Source organism: Oryx dammah, unplaced genomic scaffold, assembly GCF_014754425.2.
Source record: "Oryx dammah isolate SB20612 unplaced genomic scaffold, SCBI_Odam_1.1 HiC_scaffold_11208, whole genome shotgun sequence".
NCBI lineage: Eukaryota > Metazoa > Chordata > Mammalia > Artiodactyla > Bovidae > Oryx > Oryx dammah.
The window spans coordinates 437,430-461,596 of NW_024080601.1; the positions used below are offsets into that span (position 1 = coordinate 437,430).

Here is a 24,167-nt window from a genome sequence, read left to right on the forward strand (position 1 = left end):
TTTCTGAGTGAGATGGTGGGTAAAATCTTAGCAAAAATACACTCTTAACTATGTATAAGTAGGTTAATCTTGTTACAAATTTTATAGTGACTAAAGATGCTAAAGCTGAAGCTCCAGTACTTTGGCCACCTCATGCGAAGAGTTGACTCCTTGGAAAAGACTCTGATGCTGGGAGGGATTGGGGGCAGGAGGAGAAGGGGACGACCGAGGATGAGATGGCTGGATGGCATCACGGACTCGATGGACGTGAGTCTGAGTGAACTCCGGGAGGTGGTGATGGACAGGGAGGCCTGGCATGCTGCGATTCATGGGGTCGCAAAGAGTCAGACACGACTGAGCGACTGAACTGAACTGAACTGAAACTCTGTGGCCTGTGGGCAGCAACATTTCCTTTTGAGTTCTGAGGGCACTTTTCTTCTGCAAGTAATGAAGCCTGGAAGCTTGGTGTCTCTTTTTTTCCCTTTAGTCAGACAGTCAGAACTTTTCTGAAGCTACCAGTTGTGGAGGTAAGAATGTCTCATTGACTGTGCTGTATCTTAACCAGACAACCTCCAGTCAGTTCCTAGATATTCAGAATTTAACTATACTTAGAAAACAAACATAAATTTGGAGATCTGTTCTTCTGGGTTAACCCTGTGTCTGTTTGCTTTGTTCTAGTTACCGTTAAGGTTCAATGATGCCTTGGTGCTTAGACAGCTTCGGTACACTGGGATGCTGGAGACAGTTCGTATTCGCCAGTCAGGATACAGCTGCAAATATTCTTTCCAGGTTATACTTTTATAGTGATATTTAAGTATATATGTACATCAAGTAAATTAGTCCTGTGTCTTGCTTATTTTTCATTTTTGACTCACTTGTTTATTTCTCTTAATTCTCCTCCCCATTCTATCTTTCATATACAGAATTGAAGAGGGATAGAGAATACTCGTTTCCATTGACTGACAACAATATCATTAAGCTTGTGTTGTAATAGATTCCACTTCTTGGCTCTTCTCATTTGACCTGAATGTTTGCTTTTATAAGTTTACTCATAATGTGGCAGTTCTTCACAGTGATTACTCCAGTAACTGAAATACTATAATCAGAGCAATCTAGTTCAAAAGAAAAGATCCCTTTTGATTTTCCCTAAAGGTTTCTCAGCAGAATTATCTTTCATAGTATGCTGCCAACAAGGCTTTCAGCTCTTCTCATGGGCTGCTGCTGATATGGGTATAGAAATTATTTTGAAGCTTTTCAGAAGCTGAGTATATCTTTACTGTTGAGGGAAAGCTTTATTTTCCGTTATAACCTGAAATAGCTGCCACCTTTCCTTATTTTTCTGCTAAAAATTTCAAAACCTTATTACGTAACTTTTTCTTTGGTCTTTAGTATAGCTTTTTCAAAGGGAGAATTAGTTTCTGTCCTTCTTCTTTTCTTCTGCTTTGATAACAAAATATGTAGAAATCTCTACCCCCCATTTTGCTAATTAATTAACTTCTTGTAATATTTTAAATTAACAGGTAATTTCTTGGTTTCACCCTGTTTAAAATAATGAGACAGAAATCAATAAAAGGACAATTAACTTGTTTGGGATCTTGTTTACATATAATTCTCTTGTAATTTTACAATATTTTCTTTTCATTTTTCAGGATTTTGTGAGCCATTTCCATGTACTTCTTCCCCGAAATATTATTCCATCCAAATTTAACATTCAGGATTTCTTCAGGAAAATAAATCTTAATCCAGATAATTATCAAGTTGGAAAATCCATGGTAAATATAATATATACAGCCCTTGTCCAAATTGAGTTTTATGTTTTTGTAGGCAGCAGTGGAGACACAAACAGGGAGAGCAGACTTGTGGCCACAGTGTGGGAAGGAGATGGTGGGCCCAACTGAGAGAGTAGCACTGAGACATATACATTATCGTATTAATGTAAGATTAGAATATTAATATAGATTAAAATGGCCAATTAATCTAAAATTAGATAGCTGATAGAAATTTGCTGTATGACACCGGGAGCTCACATCTGGCGCTCTGCCTAGAGGGGTGGGATAGGGTGGGAGGTGGGAGGGAGGTTTAAGAAGGAGGGGACATATGTGTACCTATGGCTGATTCATGGTGATATATGGCTGAAACCAACGAACGCAATATTGTAAAGCAATTATCCTCCAATTAAAAGTAAATAAATTAAAAAAAAGAAAAAATGATTATCCAGTATAAATTAAAGTGATACTTTATATTCTTTCTTTAAAAAAAAAAAAGGCAGTCTTTGCCTAGGAGAATGTTGATAAGATGATAACAAGATATTATAAGGAAATTGATTAGACCAAGATTTTTAGTTTATGAGATGGTCAGTATTAATCAAAGAGCTTATGACCAATGCTCTAGTGCTGCCTATAATTTTAACTGCTTAAAAAGCATCTCTTTCTAGGTATTCTACTGTAATTTTCAACTCAGTTTGCCCAAAGTGACGTTAGCCAGATTCCCCTACTGTCTTTAACCAACTGCTCTTTTTCTCTGTTACCTTTCTTGTAGTTTCTAGGCTAGAAACCATAATCATATATAGCTTACCCTTCACTTTAACCTTTTTACAAAAATGTTTCCATTGTTTTTCCTTACAAATGATTCTTACATCTCTGCCTTTCCCTACATTCCTACTGTTTCATTTTAGTTGTGTTTCTTGCTCTCACTCATTTCTCTTACAGTAAACAGATCCATCATCAATATCAGTCTGTTATTCCGTGTAACTCACTCTGCCCTTAGTATCAAAATCATCATCTTCATATACTTCTTTCTTTATGTCAGTTTCCTGCTCAGTAATAATCACTCAATAACCTCCTGATTAAACATATTTCTCTTTTTCAAGAACCTCCATGTTGTGACTTCATACTCTTTAGCTGTTCCATGGTCCCCAGTATGTACATTTATTCTTATTTCCAGCTCCTTGTTTTGCTCAGGTAGGGTCTTCTGTTTCTTGCCGTTGATAGCTTACTGTTTCACTTTATGGGTTTCTGATAGCTATCTGTGCTTTTTAAAAATCTTTTTAAAATTTTTGACAAAAATGGGAGATGGTGGACATGTTTCTTAGTTTGTGATAATCATTTCACAGTGTTTATACAGGCATCAAAACATCACATTGTACATCTTAAATATATACAGTTTTTAATATCTATCTGCTCTTAAAGTTGAGGTCCAAATCCTGTTTCCAGAGGGGTGTCTAATTTATCTTTATATACCCCTAAATTCCTAAAGATTTATAATTGAATGAAAGAGTGAATAAACAAACTGATGAATATCTTTGGGCAGCAAAGAAGCCTTTGATGCATACTGGATTTTAAAAAGATGGTTGTTATTTATTACTATTATAATCATTGGCTCCTGACAGCAGTGAATTTCCCCAGGGAATAATATATCACAATCTCTGGCACTGGGATTTTTGTACTTCTGCTCACCTTTCCAGTTCCCCTTCTGTATTCTAATACATCCTTTCCAATTTGAGAATGACTGCTTTGGCTAAATCATAGAAATATTAAGACTACTTGTACATGTCTGCTGCTGTACCTGTTCTTCTCTAAAAAAGCTTACCATGGGAATCATCACAGGAATGATGATGCATTAAATAAATTTCTTGTTTCTTCTTAAACTGTATTCTTCATCTTTTTCCCTTCTGGTAGGTGTTCCTAAAGGAGCAGGAACGACAACACCTACAGGATCTGCTTCACCAAGAGGTGCTCCGCAGAATCATATTACTGCAGCGATGGTTCAGGGTCTTGCTATGTAGGCAGCATTTCCTCCATATGAGACAGGCATCTGTTGTCATCCAGGTGGGAAGTAAAGGATTCTTTACATGAGATTGGCCAGTTTATTTAGCATGTGTTTTAGTAATTAGAATTGTTTTATTGTGAAGCATTTAAATAAGAATGTAAATTTCTTCAGAGATGCGAATGTGTCCTACTCATTTCTTAATTGTTCATAGCACCCAACGGATTTACCTGGCAATACAATTTACTATTAGTAAATATATTAATGTACAGTTGAAATTAAATTGAATTTATAGTTATAATGTTTTGTGAGGTATAATTAGGAACAAAGGAGTTATGTGCCTTAATTTCTGATGACAAAGTTATTTTTAGTTTTCTTAGTGATATTTGAGAATGATATATATAGTTGTTATAATTATTCAAGTTCATTTTACATTTATCTTTTTATTTTCTCCCTCATTGACAGCTGTTTTCCATAGAACCTTTTCTGTTTGTTCAAGAAAGTCTTTAATATCTTAATCTTTGAAATGTATACACATTGACCCATTAGTACTGGCAAATTGTAGGTAAAAATATAATGTAATTTATTAAAATTAATTTGTAGGGCATGAAATCATCAAAAACTTAAATTATTTTAAGTTGTATAATTAACTTCATCAAGGTTATGTTATCTAAAATTGTTATTTTCACAAAGCATATCTGGAAAATTTTTTTTTCTTTAACCACCCACAATTTAGCTGTTTAGCTACTTAATCTCTAGTTATGACATAAGAGATTTCTTTTTTCTATGAAAATGTGTTATATGATACCAGTTTTACTATTTCGTCTTCCCCACAGCAATTCTGGAGGAATTACGTACATCAGAAGCAAGTCAGAGATGCAGCTGTGCAGAAAGATGCTTTACGTATGGCAAGTGCAGCCACTCTTCTGCAAGCCTCCTGGCGTGCTCACCTACAGAGGCAGCGGTATTTGGAGCTGCGGACTGCCGCCATCGTCATCCAGCAGAGATGGAGGGAGCATTGTCGGCGGAGGCACTTGGCCGCTGTCTGTATACAGGCAAGATGGAAAGGCTACAGGGAGAGTAAGAGGTATCAAGAACAAAGGAACAAAATTATCCTTTTGCAGTCCCTGTATAGAGGATTCAGAGCAAGACAAAGGTAATCTTCGTTGCCGTAATAATTAACTCCTCTTTTCTCAAGTACTTTGCTTATATGTCTGCTCTAACATTTGCCTAAACTTGAATTAGAACTGCTGCTGCTGCTGCTGCTAAGTCACTTCAGTCGTGTCTGACTCTGTGTGACCCCACAGACGGCAGCCCACCAGGCTCCCCCGTCCCTGGGATTCTCCAGGCAAGAACTGGTTGTGTACAATTTGGATCCCCCCAGCGGTTTTAAACCACATTGTGCGGTTTAGAATATTGAATTAAATTGGATTGAAAACCTACATGGTCTATGGTTGTAACTGCTAAGAATTAACTTTATGCTGGGTTGAATCCTTAAAAATTGGCAACATTCCAACTGTTTTTACTTTCAGAAACTTCAATTTCATTTTTAAGGTTTATCTTGAAATAAGATGTTATTAAAATGAGAGCTTTGCTTCTGAGTTAACTTATGCTTTGATTAGAGTGCCCAGTTAGGAGTGATATACTTAATAAAACATCATCTCACTCATAGAAACAGAATTCTGAAATATGCATCCATGTTAAAGAAATACTTCATATTATAAAAAAAATTTTTGAGTCTTTTTTTCACTTTTTAAAAAATTCTGAATAAACTTATTCTCTCCATTTGTAACCAAGAGATATCTCTAACCATTTGGGTTTTTTTTTTTTTTTCTGTTTTGATATAGATTTAAATCTCTGAAAGAACAAAGAGTAAAAGAAGCAAAACTAGAACTTGGATTGGCAAGTATCAAGCCATATGGGACTCTGGAAATTCACGGTTCAGACCCTTCAAAATGGGAAGATTCTTCATTTGACAGCCGAGTAAAAGCCATAGAGGAATATAAATCTGTGATAGAGAGTAATCGAATTAGTCATGAAAGTTCCATGGACTGCTTGAATGAGTCCCCAAACAAGCGACAGGAGAGAGCCAGAAGTCAAAGTGGTGTGGATTTGCAGGAAAATGTGATTGTAAGAGAGAGACCCAAGTCCTTGGAAGATCTCCACCAGAAAAAAGTGAGTCGGGCCAAAAGAGAAAGTCGGAGAATGAGAGAACTAGAGCAAGCTATATTTAGCTTAGAATTGCTGAAAGTCCGTTCTCTTGGTGGTGTGTCTCCTTCAGAAGAACGTAGATGGTCTACGGAACTGATGCCTGAGGGCCTTCAGTCTTTACAGGGCACACCTGAGAGTGAAAGTTCGCAAGGAAGCTTGGAACTTCTGAGCTTTGAGGAGAGCCAAAAGAGCAAACCAGAGCCCTTAATTCTAGATGAAAGAGACTTGCCATTTGTGCCACCTGAGGTATCTCGCAGTCCAGATTTTGATCCACAGGACTATCCTCTCAGTGCCGCAAGTGAGACTGACTACACATTGACTCAAAGGGGGTCACCCTCTGACTCAGTGCATTTAAAGAATGGGGCTATGAAGGAAAAACTGGTTTGCAGTTCTGAATCTATTACCTGTAAACCACAGCTGAGAGACCCCTTTGTTTCAAATAGTTTGCCTACATTTTTTTATATTCCCCATCTAGACCCACTGAAAACGAGCTCCCAACTAGACACAAGTGTCCAGAGAAGCAAACTATTGGAAAGTGAAGAAACGCTTCCATCTCTTACTTTGGATATCAGCAGGGAAGCTGGAAAGTACCACCTCCCAGGAGAAAATCAGGTTGTTGCTTCTTTGAATACAGATTCTTCAAATGCTGTTCTTAAGAAGTTAGAAAAGCTGAACACTGAGAAGGAAGAAAGGCAAAAGCAGTTGCAGCAGCAGAATGAAAAAGAGATGATGAAACAGATTCGCCGACAAAAAGATATTTTAGAAAAGGAGCGTAAAGCCTTCAAGACAATTGAAAAGCCAAGAACTGGGGAGAGTTTTCTGGTACCATCTTTCCATCAGTCAAAGCAGAGAATAGAGAGACCATCCTCTCTGCTCATCCTGAAAACCCCAAATAAGGATGAAGAACCCAGTATGGTTGGGACTCCGTCAGTAACTATAAAAGATTCTGTTCTTGCCCCAAAAGACAGTCCCTCTGCTCACTTACCCTTGAAGGACCGACCTGTCACTCTGTTCTTTGAAAGAAAAGGAGGCCCAGGCCAATCTCATACTGTCAAGGAATTATCCAAGACAGACAGAATGTCCACCCAACTGAATGTTGCCTGTAAACATTCTCATAGTCGTATCTCAAAGAGAGAACACCTTAGGCTGGCTCAGCCTTGTAGCCATAAATCTGATGACCCTTTCAGAGATGGAACTACTAAGGCCATTTTTTTCACACCAAAGGAAAATATGAGTAGTTCCCTGTAAGTGAAGTGTTTATTTCTATGTATAAATGAGAAACATTGTGGAAATTTTCATTAAGGTGTCTTGGTCTACCTCAGTTATTTGTATGGGTGCTACTCAAATTAGCCATTTTCTGTGTTAAAAATTTCCTGATTGTTGACTACACCAGCCACCTGAAAATTGGATATAATTATACCCTGGGAGTCTCTGACTAAGTACAGGCAGCAGGATTTTTAGTTCCCTCCCATTAAGGGAAAAAGCATTTGTGGAGAGCCATAGAGTGGCTGGAAATGCCATAGACATTCAGCAAATGCTGGTTGCCCCACAGTTATTAGGTGTGGCAGTTCAAGCTTATTTGTATCAGGCTTTAAAATTAATGGGATTTGTGATAGCTGTTGGCCTATTTATGGTCTTCATTAATATCTTTGTACTTTTTTGAGAGGGGCGGATAAAAGCCAGATAATATTTACCATCTTAACCATTTTAAAGTATACAGTTCAGTAGTGTTAACCATATGCACATTGTTGTGCAACAAATCTAGAACTTTATCTTGCAAAACAAATTCAGTTACCCTTGAAAGCAACTCTTCTTTTCCCTTTACCCCTAGCCCCTGGCAACCACCATTCTACCTTCTGTTTATAAGAATGGCTGCTTTATTTTAGTTTTATTTTTGGCTGCACTGCAACCAGGGATTGAACCTAGGCCCTCAGTAGTGAAAGCTTGGAGTCCTGACCACTGGATAGCTGGAGAATTCCCTGTGACTACTTTAGATACCTTGTATAAGTAGAAGTTCCTTATACTTTTAAGTTTTCTTAACTAGTGGTAGCTGTGAGAAAGCATTTAAGTGGTACATAAAACAAATTTTATAAAATTTAAAATATTTGTATTAAGCCCAGTTACACAGTGGATTCTTTCAGTTCTTGTGGAAGAATATATCACTGTTTAAATGAAAGCAGAGCTATATCTTAGGGCTAAAAAAGTTAAATTTCATATTAACTGTGAAAATAACTTTCTCATCAAATCCTGAGCTTTTTAAAAAATATTTCAGTCTTTAAAAAACTGCATACAGATTTTACAGAAAATGGGCAAGAGATCATTGATATTTTATTTTTCCACTAAGAATTTTTATATCATATTATAAAATGCAGTTGGACTATATGACAGCTTGAGATCCTAGTCTAGCCCATTAACCTGTATATTGTCTGTAGCATATAAGCCCATCAGAAAATGTTAAGAACATATTATTTTCTGCCTTTCTGATTTAGTTATGTGAGGGATGTGTGTGTGTGTGTGTGTGTGCATATAGTTGTTAGATCCATGAATCTGCTTTATAGAAGACTTCAGTTCAGTCACTCAGTTGTGTCTGACTCTTTGTGACCCCATCGACTGTAGCACACCAGGCCTCCCTGTCCATCACCAACTTCCGGAGTTTACTCAAACTCATGTCCATTGAGTCAGTGATGCCATCCAACCATCTCGTTCTCTGTTGTCCCCTTCTCCTCCTGCCTTCAATCTTTCCCAGTATCAGGGTCTTTTCAAATGAGTCAGTTCTTTGCATCAGGTGGCCAAAGTATTGGAGTTTCAGCTTTAGCATTAGTCCTTCCAGTGAATATTGAGAACTGATTTCCTTTAGGATGGACTGGTTGGATCTCCTTGCAGTCCAAGGGACTCTGAAGAGTCAAAAGCATCAATTCTTCGGCACTCAGCTTTCTTTATAGTCCATACATACATGACTACTGGAAAAACCATACCCTGACTAGATGGATCTTTGTTGGCAAAGTAATGTTTCTGCTTTTTAATATGCTGTCTAGATTGGTCATAACTTTTCTTCCAAGGAGCAAGTGTCTTTTAACTTCATGGCTGCAGTCACCATCTGCAGTGATTTTGGAGCCCAAAAAAATAAAGTCTGTCACTTTTTCCACTATTTCCCCATCTATTTGCCATGAAGTGATGGGACCAGATGCCATGGTCTTAGTTTTCTGAATGTTGAGTTTTAAGCCAACTTTTTTACTCTTCTCTTTCACTTTCATCAAGAGGCTCTTTAGTTTTCTTCACTTTCTGCCATAAGAGTGGTGTCATCTGCATATCTGAGGTTATTGATATTTCTCCTGGCAATCTTGATTCCAGCTTGTGCTTCCTCCAGCCCAGCGTTTCTCATGATGTACTCTTCATATAAGTTAAATAAGCAGGGCTGACAATATATAGCCTTGACATACTCCTTTCCCAATTTGGAACCAGTCTGTTGTTCCATGTCCAGTTATAACTGTTGCTTCCTTACCTGCAGACAGATTTCTCAAGAGGCAGATTTCAAAAACATTAATCATATTTGTGAATTACTCCTTTTATCATTTTGCCAAGATACAGTCTTAACAGCTACCTGACCTAGTTTACTTTACTTTATTAACAACTATTTATCTTCAGAATGATTATGTATTAGATTGTTTGCGTGAAAGCTTAAGGAAAATCCATACTTCACACCTTCTCTTATTCTGTAAGTAATATTAGAAACATTAGCATTTTATAGAATTGTAAATGTTAGTGTTTCTAAGTTATCTATTCAGTTACCACATGCTATAGATGAGGTCACTGGTGCCCTTGGACATGAAATGACCTGGATAAGGTCACATAGTTAGAAATAGCTGAGCCCAGAATTTGAGTTTCCTGATTAGAAATCAGCATTGGGTGTCCTGATTAGGAAGTAGCATTAGATTAGTGTTCTTTCTATGCCATAGGGTGGTAAGTGCATCATAGTCTTCATCTGGTTAGTAAGAGAGAACAAAAAAGAAATCATGGAGAAACTTAAGAGAAAATGCTGTGAGTTTAAAAGTTAATCAGAGTAGCTAGGTGCTATCAAAGGTCCTGTTAATAGTCCCTCTTTTGGAGAACAAATCAAAGATAAATGACTCAGCTGTGGCAAGAGAGATTTGAATAATCAAAAGGGAATCTTTTAGGACAACCTAGAATTGCTGGACTTGATTTTATAGTGGTCAGAAAGGGAGGTCTCTTAAGAAGATTTTAGTTGTAAGAAGGGTGTGTTTAGAGATTATTGTACAAGATAACCTAGGCCTTCATGGAAGATTTTGAATGCAAGGGCAATTAGTCTGCCAAATGATATTGTAAGTTAATGTCTACTAAACTCAGAAGTATGCTAGAAGGTAAAATATGATTTTCAGTGAGTTTACAGTCTTGCTAAGAAGAGATGAACAATATGTTACTGATAAATTTTAAGATTCATGGTCCTGAGTTAATATAGATAATTGGGTTCATAGAAGTATAGGAAAAGTATAGGTTCTCTTCAGATTTTCATCAGACACAAACATTCATTTCTGCAGAGAATTTAATGATAAAGCAGTCATGTCATGTGGTTATTCAAGCAAAAATTAAATTCTCATAAACTAACACTATACCATCTTTACGGTTTGGAGCATATTTTTTTTAGTTTGATAACAATTTCTTACTCTGTCAGTGTTGATTTTATTCTGTACAGCCTCAAGTTTTAAAACTAAGCCAACAGATAAAAGTTGCAGAGAGATTTCGGAAAGAAAACTTGTTTGTCAATAGAACCGTCTCCCTATAAAGCAAAGTAATGAGATCCTCATCACTCGGTAACTACTTATTAGGTGTTTTATAATGATGAGCGTGTAAAGACCCCTTCTAAGACTAATTCTTAAGATTTGTGGACTTAGTATTTTTCCCTTTCTCATCATCAAATCCATTTCTTTGACCTGGCTTGTTAGACTATATTTCATGCTAGCCTTTTAAGACTGCTGCCATGAGTTATCTGCTAGGAATCGAAATGTAATCCTGTTGTTTCATCCGAAGTGTCACCAAGGACACCTTGAACAGTGGAAATCCTCAACTCCAGAAACAAGATGAACCAACTTGGAAACCTGTAAAGTTAACTGGGCCGGCCCAAGGAGAGGTAAGTGTTGAATTTTGTTTTATTTATCTTCTATGCAAAATACGTGCATACTGTTTTGGAAATTACTGTTCTTGTAGTTAGAACACTTGATCTACTCATTTACTCCCAAGTGTTTATAGAAAAAGAAGCCATGAGTTAAGTCTGTTATACTCAGAGAGGAATACTTCAGGCAGGGAAGGATGCCTACAAATCGAGATTATATTTACAGAAAAGGAATTCTAAAAGAAAAGAAGGCAATTTATGCAGGTGACTTTGGTGACTTATTATGGCAGTGAAAGATGACTTTCTTGGCTATGGAGAAGAACAGTGTGGATTTAGCTTCCATTCTTATTCTTTGTCCAGAGTAATGAATATGGATTGATTTTGGTTATGGCTGTCACTTCTAGTGGAAAAGGCATGGGGCGGGAGGGGATGTTTCAAGAAATTCATGAGCTCTTTGATGTCTTTCATTGGCATCATCTCCCAAAAAACCAAAACAAAACATTGTTGTGTTATTTGTTTTATCATTTGGTCAAGCAGGTTGCCAGACCGGCCCATAAAAAGAAAGCTCGAATGGCGCGGACGCGCTCCGATTTCTTGACTAGAGGTACTTTTGCCGATGGGGAGGGGGATACAGAGGAAGATGATTACGATGACATTATTGAGCCCCTTCTCTCCCTTGACCAAGCTTCTCACTCTGAGCTAGGGCCTGCACCCAGCCTGGGTCAGGCCTCTCACAGTGACTCCGAAATGGTAATTTTACAGCAATATAAGAAAAATAGGCAACAAGCAAATCTGATGGAAATAGTCTTTGCTAATCTAAAGCTAACCTTCACAGCTTCTTCTCCATATAATGGTTTGTACGTGGGAAACCTCAGTGAACACAGCAACTAGAGCTAAAGCTTAATTTAACAGGACTTGGATTAAGGGCACTTTAGCAGTATATGTCAGTTAAATCATAAATTAGGCAAAAATATTAAAATTATTTAACTTAGCACTAATGTAGAAGCTTTCTGTGTTTTATCTTAAAAGTTTCTAGAACAAGAGCCTCAAACTTTTTTTGTAAAGGGCCAGATATTGAATATTTCAGATTCTATGGGTCATACAGTCTCTGTCGGAACTAGTTAACTCTGCTGTTGTAGAATGGAAGCTGCCATAGGCAAGTGAACAAAGGTGCATGGCTGTGTTCCAATAAAACTATTTACAAAAACAGGCAATGGGCTTTATTTGACCTGCTAGCCATAGTTTCCTGATCTCTCTGTGGCCTAGTGAATAGAGTATATGTTAAATAATCCAGTAGCTTTTAACTGAAATAGTATTCTCTTTTTCTCTCTATTTTTTTTTTTTTTGCATTTAAACCTGCTTCCCCTCTGCATTTTTTAGTAATACAAAATAAACATGAATTTTTTAAAAATTTAATGAGAAATGCCAAAAATACCTTCCTGGACCAACCCAGCCAACTAAAAAAGGCTGTAGATAATGTGAATTTATATTAATCACAAAGTATAACATTAACATTATGTTTAAATAAAGCTGCATAAATAAAATAGCTTTATTATCATATCTCAGCCCAAATTAGGTACATATAGTTTGAGAAGTTTGAGTGTATTTATGGATATAAAGTGTTTGATTTTGGAATTGGCCTGGAAAATACAGTAGGAGTACCCTGTATGCCTACTGTGTATTAAATGTTATCACTGAGGAAGTAGAGTGATATGCATTTTATTTCCATGCATATTCTCAAGTTTAGTCTCTAATGTTCTTCTGTAGTATCTGTTCATTATGGGAGGAACATTTTAGGATGGTCTTCTTTTGACTCATTAAATATTTTATCAATATTCAAAGAGTGGTTTTAAGCTGTTCGGGGGCTTCTCTGGTGGCTCAGATGGTAAAGAATCTGCCTGCAATGTGGGAGACACAAGTTTGTTCCCTGGGGCGGGAAGATCCCTTGGAGAAAAGAATGTCTACCTGCTCCAGTATTCTTGCCTGGAGAGTTCTGTGGACAGAGGAGCCTGGCGGGCTCATGAGGTCAAAAAGAGTCAGACACAACTGAGAGACTAACACTTTCACTTTTTTTTTAACTTTCAGGCTGTTTGTGCCAAAGACCTAGTTAATTAAAATTATCGTTAAGTTCCAGAATATTCTCATTGTCTTTATCTTTTGTTGGAGATAGACCCAGTTTTTAAATGATAATATGGATATTCTAAGGAAGAAAAAATAAAATAACCAACAAAAATAGAAAAATGCACAGCCAGTTATCTAATTAGACTAATGAATCATTACCCTGAACCAAATGGTAAAAGTTGCTCAGCCTGTATGTTCATTAATATATCTAATTAGAACCAAAGACTTCTCTTCAGTGTAGGATTAAATAACTCCACTTTGGAGATGGCCCTATTTTTGAGTTATAATTATTGAAACATATTCTATCATATGCTTTTTGGTTGAAGATGAAATTATGTAATGGAGCAAACTAATTTGAACGAAAAAACACTGCTGTATGCTTCTAGTATAAATAGGGAACATACTTAAATTATTCTCCAGTTTTTATTAGTCGAAGAATTTAGCATTTGTAATTGCTATTTTGTTCCTGAGAGTTTCCTTTGATACAAACCTTAGTCCTTTTGGTGGTAGAATTCTTTCTGAGAACTTACTGAGATGAACCAAGAAGCTGGGCTTTCTGCTTGTTCAGCCCCTCTCAGGGTTCTATCTGGCAGTCTTTGCCTGGGATTCTGTTCACCTGCTTGACGGTCACTGCATGCCAGTAGTTGCAGAGCACCCTCCTGCACAGTGTGTTAGTCACCTCTCCAGCTTCCTCACTGTCCTTGTGTTTCATCACTAGCTATTTTAGGAATAGGTTGCGGTGTTTGTTTCTGGTGGACACTTGCATGAAGAAGCTTTGCTTTCTCTAGACTATGCTGACAGATACTTACTGGGGTTGGGGGTGGGAAGGGTAGGGACAGTTTTAAAGTATGTTTCTGTTTATCTGAAAATATGCCATGTTCTAATGTTATCTGATATTGTGAAAATGAAGACTAATTATTTCTAACTGGAATCTACTGAATTATCAAATTCTGAATATCTTCAGGGTTGTAAATGGTCTTGATTTTCTGGGCACATGATTTTTTTAAAAGCTGGGTAGTTTATTTTTTTCTGGACAAAGTGACTTAGTAGCTCTGACATTTGCTAAGAAGTGTGTCATTCCTCAAGGAAGCCATCAACTGATGTTTCCATTGTGAAATAACTGATCCTAATGAGATAGAAACAGATATGAATTCCTTCAAGGGGATTTGATAAGCATTACCTCTGGAGTTGACAAATCGGTAATTAGTTGTTATCTGCAATGAAGGAGTGGAAGTGAGAGTAGCAGTTTCTATCTTTATGACCTTGGTTTTTTTTCCTACTTGTAACTCTGCCATTTGAATAACTGTTTAGTCTCTGTATGCTATTTTCACTTAGTTTTTATACACACCATGTTGGTTTTTACCCAAGAACAACAACATGTTCTGCTAAGCAGCATTTTGAAGATAGCTTTCATATAGCTTTTTATTTAGTCTCTGAATCTTGTGGATAGTGGGTTAATAAAATCATTTCTACCCCTTATTTGTAGGATTGATATAGGTAACAGAGTTTTCTCTGTATAGTTTCTTCCACCATTCCTTACACTTGAAACAGTCATCTCCATGGGTCTGACTTTATCTCCTGTATCATAAAACTGAGTTTTCATTTTCATTCTTCAATACAGAAGAATTACTGTACTTCTCACCTTCCTGTTTTTGTTTGTATTTCTCTGAGACACTCTTCACTCCTTATCTGTGTTGAATTTTCCTTCTCTTTACTCCACAGAAAACTGCCAGAAAAAAACCCATTGATCAAGCACAGCTAAGTTTGTTAGCTTATTTTACAGTAAGCGGAAAGTCACCTCGACTAGGTCTTAGTAATTTTTCAGAAAGGGGAAGTCAGGAAAGGATACTTATAATATTTTAGAACCTAGGCTAGTGATTTTGAGATGAGTGTTGCAAGTTGGGAAACTGGTGAATTGAACAGTTTATGCCATAAAAAGTTTAGATTGGTGGCCCCAGGACAGCAGCTTATTGCATACACTTATTTTTACTTAATTTTAGTATTTACTTATTTTTTAGCATACTCTTTTCTATCTTATTTTGTTTAATTTCTTCTAGTCTGTTAGGGCTCTCTGGTTTTCAGTTTTGTTATTCAGATTTTCATTAATTTTTTTTTTTTACCCTCCTTTGGCTGTACCTCTCAGCTTATAGGATCTTAGTTCCCTGAACAGAACTTGAACCCCTGGCCATGGAGTGAGATCCTAACCACTAGGCAACCAGGGAACTCCTTAAACTTAGTATTTACATACATATTTTATTCCCCCCCAAAAGTCAGAGGACAGAGTTTTCCTATGAAACTATCTGGGATTGGTACTTTTTTGTAGCATAAGTTCTTCTATTTCTTCTAGGAGAATTAGCCTTTAAAGCTTTCTGTCTAATAAGGTCAATTTTGGCAACTGTTTTTTTCCATTTCATCGTTCAGATTTACTTGCATAGGGGTCTATAAAGTAGTCTCATGATTTTAAAAAGTTCTGTTTCAGTGGTTATTTCCCTTTTGTCAGTTCTTATTTCATAGATTTTTTTTTCTTTACCCAGTTATTTGTCTATTTTGTTAATATTTTCCTGAGTAACAGGATCTGGTTTTATTTATCATATATCCTTTTTTTTTTTCATTCTCCACTGATTTCTGTTTTTACCTTATGTTTATTATTTATTATATTTTCTTTTGGTTTACTTTCTTATTTTTCTAGTTTTTGAGTGAATAATTTAATTCATTTATTTTTATTGATACAGGTTTTTAAGGCTATTAATTCTCCTCTGGTCACACTTCAGATGTATCTCATTTATTTTAATGTGTAAAGGATTTATTGTTTTTAAGAAAATCTGTAATTTTAGTTTATATTTCTTTTTTTTACCTGAAACTTGTTTAATAAAATTTTTTTTTAGTTTTCAGATGAAGAGCCTTTTTGTTTTTAAATCTTTGTTAGTTTCTGGTTTTATTGTATTCTGGTGAAAGACTATTTATAATGCTTCTGTTTGATCAAATTTATTGGTATTTTCTTTGTTACTTAGAATGTGATCAGTTTTTATGAATGTTCCATGTGCATTTTAAAAATTGAAATATATATGATTGCAATATTATGTTACTTTTAGATATACTATGTAATGATTTAGCCATAACAATTTACATTCCCACTAATAGTGAACGAGGGTTCTCTTCTATCCATATCCTTGCCAGCATTTGTTACTTGTTGACTGTGTGTTTGATAAGGTGTATTCTCTATCCAGAGTATAAAATTTCAGTATACATCCATAATCTCTACCTTACTGATAATGTTATTTATCTTCTATATCCTTATTATTTTTTATCTGTCTTATATCAGATGAATGTTAATATCATTCCTATTACTCATTGTGAATTGTACCTTTTAGTATTAAAAAATGTCCTTTGTCAGCTTCCATGTTTTTTTGCTTGAATTCTACATTAGTAATATCACAGCCTCCGTTTTCTTATTATTTCCATTTGCCAAGAATACTGTTGTTTGTCCTTTCAACTTTAGCCTGTCTGGATCCTTTTGTTTAGAGGTGTGTTTTTTATACAATATAGTTGGGCCCTGCTTTGTGAGCCAAATTAAAAAATCTTTCCCTTAGTAGGTGAGTTAAATCTATTCATGTTTATTGATGAAAGTGAGAGATTAATTCTCAACTTGCAATTTTGTTATTATCATGTTATGTTAAATTTACTGTGTTCATTTTTTTCCCTTTTATTTTTTAAAATTTCTTTTGATGTTTAGTAAACATTATGGTCTTGTTCTGTTGATTGTTTACTTTTATATGTAACTTTAAAAAATGCCTTTAATATTTTAAAATTTAATCAATAATACTCTAATTAGTCATTTTAAAATGAGTACTATTCTTACCTATTGTGACACAACTATTGGTGAATTATTCTAGTCTCTATTCCCTTCTACTCCGGTTTTTTTAAGCTTTTATTCCTACTTTGTCAGAATATGTAATTTTGTATACAATTCTTTCACCATAGTCCCCACCTTTGTTTTTGTCTTAGATCTACTATTAATGTATTAAATTATCACTTCAAATATTTTGCAGAAGTTTCCCTGTTTGTCTCTTGGTTGGACGAAGCTCTTCCCTTAGATTACTCAAAGGGCCATCAATATGGAATTCCCTGAGATCTTTCTATGGCCTTGATATTTGAAGGGACATCTTGGCTACATATAAAGTCCTTGATTCATATTTTCTTTTTCTGAGTTATTTGAAAGTGCTATTTTATTATTGTCTTACTTTGTTTGTTATTGTTGGTAAGTCCATTGCCAGTCTAAATCTCTTGCCCTTATAAGTTATTTGATCTTTTTACTTGCAGACCTTGAGAAGTTTTTCTTTAAAGTTTAGGCTATGTCTTTAAGTTGATAACCACTGATTAATTATCCTATATATCTAGATTTATCAGGTCCTGTATGTTTTGTCCCTACCTTTAGATGGTTTTTTTTCTTACTTTTCCATTTGATATTCTTTTTTTTCCATTCACCCTACATGATATTGTTTGCTAAATTGTCAGAATACATGAGCTAGTATTTCCCATTTAGCATTTTTATTGACCCAAGTGCCCTTTACTTTGGATTACTGTTTGAACTTAATGGAATTTTTAGTAGGTTCTTTTATTTTAATGAATCTCTGAGTAATATGAATATTTTTGTGTGTTTTTAATAGGTATAATTCTCAAATAATTCTATAATCTGAGTTTTAATTACAGTGCGATGATAATTACTTGGTTTTAAAGTCTTTACATATGTAATTATTACAGACATCACAGCGGTTTTCTTCAGTTGATGAAGAAGCAAAGCTTCATAAGACCATGTCTCAAGGAGAGATTACGAAGTTGGCAGTGAGACAGAAGGCTTCAGAGTCAGATATAAGGTATAAAGCATACACTGAAAGTTAATAGGGGTAAAATAATTCTATTTGCTAAATACTGAGCATCTTTATAAAAGCATAATTCATAAAGCAGCTATTGATTTCGAAAGTTTTGAAATTCATTTTTTCAGCAAATACTAAGCACCTACTCTGACAGAAACAAACAGTTCAGATATATATAGTAAACTTTGTCTTTTTATATGTTAGCACTGTGATTTGGGCAAAATCTTTCTTTTTTTTTTTTGGCCACACTGTTTGGCCCATGAAATCTTAGTTCTCTGACCAGGGATCAAACCTACACCCCCATGCAGTGGAAATGCAGTCTTAACCACAAGACCACCAGGGAAGCCCCAGGGCAAAGTCTTAACATCATTAGATGACTTAGGATTTTTGGTTGTAAAGAAAAGACATTAGATGAGATGAGAGTGAAAATATTTTCTGGTTTTGGACTTGAATTCTGCTCTAAGTGTTGTAAAAATATAACTGGAAAAATCTTTCAGGAAATAACTGTTCTTTTTAGGAAAGTATATGAAGTTTTTATTTATCAAGAGTATGTCTTTGTCCCTTGTTGTATTATGTAAGGCAATTGGGTCCTCACTGATATGAGGTCTTCCCTGATATTGAATATCACATTGAATATCTATCTGGTTCATAACCCTTCTCAATGACTGTAGAGTATAATCCAAGGTAACACAAATCTAGAGCAGATTATGCTGGAGGTGAAAGTTTGAGAAACAAAATATAACATAGTAGAAAAATATACAAGTGGAGATAACAGATTAAATATATAAATTTAATTTCCACATCCTTCTAAAATAGCCTATATATGACAAAAGCAACAGCAGCAACAAAGCAACAGGAGACAGAAATAATAAAAATGTGGAATCCAAAAGGTAAATAGACAAATTTTAAATGTCTTAATAGATAGGAGAAAGCTGAATCTTAAGCCAGCTGAGAAAGAAGCATCTGACTGGCTGATCTTCCCCAACCCTAGCAGAAAATAGGAGAAAATATTTTCTGGAAAGGATAAAACAAAAGATTTCTGCACTTAGAGGTAACCAGATATACTTGAGGATTGAGGTACATATTTGGAACCAGGGGGATTTTATGAATGTCTACATACTGAATGTTAAGATCCCCCAGATTTTATTCTGTATTCAGCTCCCATGTTTCACATACCCTCTAAGCAGATGATTCAAAGAGTCTTTGGGACTTTGGTCCAACCCTCAAGAAAAGACCTAAAGATATTGGTATCAGCCAGATAACCCTGTAAGGGCAACCACAGCTTGGAAGCCCCACCAATGCACACTAGAACTTCCAGGCATGTGAAAGTGAAAGTCGCTCAGTTGTGTCCAACTCTTTGTGACCCCATGGACTACAGACCATGGAATTCTCCAGGCTAGAATACTGCAGTGGGTAGCCTTTCCCTTCTCCATGGGACCTTCCCAACCCAGGGATCGAACCCAGGTCTCCCGCATTGCAGGCAGATTCTTTACCAGCTGAGCCACAAGGGAAGTGTTTCCAAGTATGATCACCACACATTTGAGGAAACATCTTAAATGAAAGAAACTAAAATTAATGGATAAAATATAACTTGGAAGAAATAAACTATACAGGGGAAAGAAAGCTTCAAGACAAATACACAAAACTATCAATAGATCTTCTGCATAAAGAAATACAACTATATTCATTAAATTAGAAGAGCCGAAAGGGAAACATCCATAATAATAAAAAGAGCATTTGAAAATTGAAACTACAATAGCATAAAGAAGTCCAAAGCATGAGAAAGAAAGCTGATATCTCTCAGAAATTTGAACAAAAAGACAAAGGGAGAGAAGAGGCAAGAAAAGATAAGAAAATTAGAGGAGCAGTTTTGGACATCCAGTGACCCATTTATAAGAACTCTGGAAAGATAGGACAAAGAAAATGGAGAGGAGCAAATCATTAATAAATTCAGGTAAATGTCACAGAATTGAAGGACTTGAGCTTCTAGATTGACAAGGCTCAACATAATGAATGAAAATAGACCCATACCAAAAGACATGTCATCATACAAGAGGAGAGACAAAAGAAATCTCCATTATGATCCTGAAAGTAGCTTTACAAATGATGGTTGTACAGCAATCACAGAGGGAACCATTCCAGATTAGAGCAGGTTAGAAGGCTCTGGGAAAGATTTCTTTAAGAACATGGAACTGATGGAGTACCTAACTGTATTTCAACATATTGAGAGGAGATACTCACAAATAGGGAAACACTTGGAGGTGAATTGAATGTAGAACCAATGAGCAAATATAAAATAAAATATTAACTCTAAAAAATATGAGTTATATAGGGTACTATATGCTTCACTTGTGAATATTACTTACATAGTAAAAAAGGTGAATACTAAAGAACTAAACTAAAAGGTGAATAAAAAAAAACTGTATATTGACCTAACTAAAATTGTGATATTCTGTTGGGGGGAATGTCTGCGTTTGTGGAGGGTATAGAACTGGAGTGTTGGAATGTGCTTAATTTATTATCTGTGGTCACAAGTATGATAGCAGTATAAGTTTGGTGAATATTAAAAGAACCATTTAAGTAAATTCTAAAGGGTTGTTTAGGGATCAGAAAAGGGATAAAAATAGCAGGAGAAAAACTATCATTTGTAATAAGCTTTGTTGAACAGTTTCTTTTCATACCATATAGATGTACAAGTTTAGTAATATGCTATTAAAAAAAAAGAGGGCACCATGAATAAAAGAAAATTGACTTCCAAAGAAGATAGACCTGATTTTAACTTCTGTCTCTATCAGCCGTCTGAGCCTCAGGTTGTTCATGTGTAGTTAGGATAAAAATACTCATTTATCTTGGCAGTTATGAAAAGTAGTCATTGTAAGTAAGGCCCAGTGCCTGGCTTCTAGTAGGTGCTCAAAAAAAATTTCTTTTTTGGTAGACAAGCATACAAAGGAACCAACACTAAATGTACAAGTAAGCCTCCTAGTACAGAGTTAGGATACATGGGTCAGTAAGCTGTTATTGTCTCAGGATGTTTCCTTGATGTATGTTATGGGAGAGAGTATGTAAGTGCTAAGAATGAGGCAATGTTGCATAGTAGGTATGATCCTCCACTTTGTCACTCACTGGCTGTGTAACCTTGGGAAAGTCACCTAATACTTAAACCACCAGTTTTTCACCTGAAAACTGTTTATGGTTTGAATGTAAATTTGTTGTTATAGGTATTTAAGGTAACTCTATGTACTTATGCTCCAGGCATAACTCTAAGTACTTATATGATAATAACTAATATGATTATATGATAATAACTCATATAAATGGTGGTTTTAGTTAACATCTCTGGATCTCATTTCTGTTTTCAAGATGAGGCTATCATTTACTTTCCAGATGAATTTTAACTGTACAATTGAAGATTAAATATGACTTAAGCTTAACTGTGAAGGTTAAATGAATTAATTCATATGAAAGTTGTTTATGTAACTTAAAGTGATATACAGATAATGTCAATAGGACATGCTGATTGCCATTTTTACCTTTTTTTTTTTTGCTTAACAGACCTCAGAGAGCTAAGATGAGATTCTGGGCCAAAGGGAAACAAGGGGAGAAGAAGACTACCAGAGTGAAACCTGATACCCACTCAGAGGTTTCAGCACTCTTTGCTGGCTCAGATATGATTCCAGCTCATCAGTTTCCAGATGGTAAAAATGGACAAACGGTGGAGATTGTCTTCATAATTTGTTTACTCATTCTGAAAGTTTTCTATCCCTCTAGTATTTGTAACAGTAATTCTCTTGGCAAGATATTCTAGTGAGATAGGACCAAGATTGTTAAATCCTTCCTTAACTAAAAGATAATTATAGAATTACATTTTACCTATAAGAGTAGTATTTCCTTCAAGGAAATACGGCACCAAAACAATGAAGTAACAACAAGTTCAAGAATAATTGCGAATCTTTGATTAGCCTCAGTTTTCTAAAGTGTAAAAATTTAGCCACCATTCATTCACCTAACAAATATATATTCCGGCTGCTGCTGCTGCTAAGTCGCTTCAGTTGTGTCTGACTCTGTGCAACCCCATAGATGGCAGCCTACCAGGCTTCCCCATCCCTGGGATTCTCCAAGCAAGAACACTGGAGTGGGTTGCCATTTCCTTCTCCAGTGCATGACAGTGAAAAGTGAAAGTGAAATCGCTCAGTCGTGTCCAACTCTTAGTGACCCCATGGACTGCAACCTACCAGGCTCCTCCATCCATGGGATTTTCCAGACGAGAGTACTGGAGTGGGTTGCCATTGCCTTTTCCATATATATATTCCTAGTAAAAATTAGTAATATAGCAGCAGCTAATAGTTGATTGTTTACTATGAAAAAGGCACTGTGCTAAGCATTTTGGATGTATTAACTCGATCCTCACAGCCATTTTTTGAGGTTGGTATCATTATTTTTCCCACTCGACAAATGAGAAAGCTGAGGCACAGAGAAGTTATTTGCTTATACACGTATAGCAGTTGTTAGAGCTGAGATCTGAATTCAGGTGAACTGGCTCCAGAGTCCATGATCCTAACTGTTGTGCTAAAAGATCTACTATATGTCAGTTGCTAGGACTTTATAATGGTAGCTGTTATTTTAATTTTGGGGCATCAATCATAGCACATAACAGGTACCCAACAGTTAGTTCATCTGTTGATACGGTTTCTCTAAATGCTAGAATTACTGACTCTCCAAGGATTCCAGTAATTCCAACACTTGAAGATTAGCCCTTTCTCTCCAAGCCCTTTGCTCAAGTATGTATGAGCATTTTTAATTACTATGTAAAGATGCCAGCTATCTTCAATAGGGGGGATACACATCAGAGGTGGCTATGTGATAATGAGTGGGTAAAATACCAATGAGGGGGTGAAATGTCAGTATTGAATAAAATAGAAATAGGCCCTAGGAAGAAAATTATTATCTCTAAGTAGAAATAAAACAGACCAAGTTAAAATAAGTAAACAAAACTTGTCACATCTAGGCTAAGATAAAAATAAAGGGACAGAGGATAAGATAAGACAAAGGGAGGAAAGATGATCAAGTTTCACAGAGGCATGGATCAAACAGAACAGAAGCACCTGTGTGTCAGAGGGAAAACTGATAGAAATTTAATTAGAATCCTGTTTTTCTGTCTTGTGACTCTGCTCCTACCAGTTTGCAAACTGATATGGATAAAACCAGTAGTAAATTACGTGAATACTACAAGTTTAGTTTGGAAAATTTGGACTTCCTACAAGGATCCATTTCCTATGTTTTATCTGTTTTATAGTAGTCATTCTAAATTTTTCATTTTTCACAGTTATATTCTCTACTGCTTATTTCCAAGAAGGAAATAGGAAATTCTTTGAGTGTTTGCTTAATAAGGACACATGTATAAAAATTAAAATTGTACCTTTTTATTTATCTTTGAGTAAAAATTTAAGGTAGCCCTTGTTTTTAAGGCTGAACTAGGATTATAAACAGTTTCTTTAGTAACCATTATTTCTTTTAGTATAAAGAAAGATATTGTTTGTTAAATGAAATAATTAGATACTTGTATATCTAGGTTATATAATGGAATTAATATCAGTTGACACCAGTTTGAATATACTTGTATCCTCTCTATATCTTCATGTTTTTTATTCTGGTGCCATATCTGAATTTTAGTTTGTCTCATTTCCTGCCTATTGTGGCATTTAGCATATAGAAGGCTACTTGTTTCCCTTTATTATCAGAATTAAGCTTTTAGATGGAATGAGGATATACCATTGGCCAGAAGATAAGGTAAATATGTGTGAGAAAAACAGGTATGTGAAATGGGACCAGCATTCTCATCAAGCCTCAGGTAGGCATTGGCAAATCCAGTGTAGTTCTAGATTCCAGTGGACCACATGGAACCAAATTTCTCTGGTATAAACAATGGCAGAAAAACTTTGTTGTGTTTTCCAATATTATATACAAAACTGGTTCAGTCCAGGAACTATCTGAGAAATTAATACAATTTTGAGGGAAGTATGCATATGAAAGAAAATCCTAAATAGTAAAGAGACCTAAGCAGAAGTGAACCAATTGGGTTACCTAAATAG

At 35.7% G+C, this 24,167-nt stretch overlaps 1 protein-coding gene across 6 annotated transcripts in view; it reads left to right on the plus strand.

Annotated features, from left to right (window-relative positions):
- Positions 1–24,167, plus strand: part of LOC120860843 (unconventional myosin-IXa-like) — a 181,065-nt gene that overhangs the window by 109,624 nt on the left and 47,274 nt on the right. For 3 of the 6 annotated variants that reach the window (XM_040236546.1, XM_040236548.1, XM_040236549.1), the window contains 9 exons: positions 658–768; positions 1,629–1,751; positions 3,657–3,806; positions 4,581–4,900; positions 5,592–7,199; positions 11,002–11,101; positions 11,618–11,833; positions 17,966–18,078; positions 21,631–21,773. In XM_040236546.1, the coding sequence (XP_040092480.1) occupies positions 658–768; positions 1,629–1,751; positions 3,657–3,806; positions 4,581–4,900; positions 5,592–7,199; positions 11,002–11,101; positions 11,618–11,833; positions 17,966–18,078; positions 21,631–21,773 (2,884 nt within the window). The remainder of the gene's footprint in view (positions 1–657; positions 769–1,628; positions 1,752–3,656; positions 3,807–4,580; positions 4,901–5,591; positions 7,200–11,001; positions 11,102–11,617; positions 11,834–17,965; positions 18,079–21,630; positions 21,774–24,167) is intronic. The other 3 variants (XM_040236550.1, XM_040236551.1, XM_040236547.1) reach the window with 2 other exon arrangements.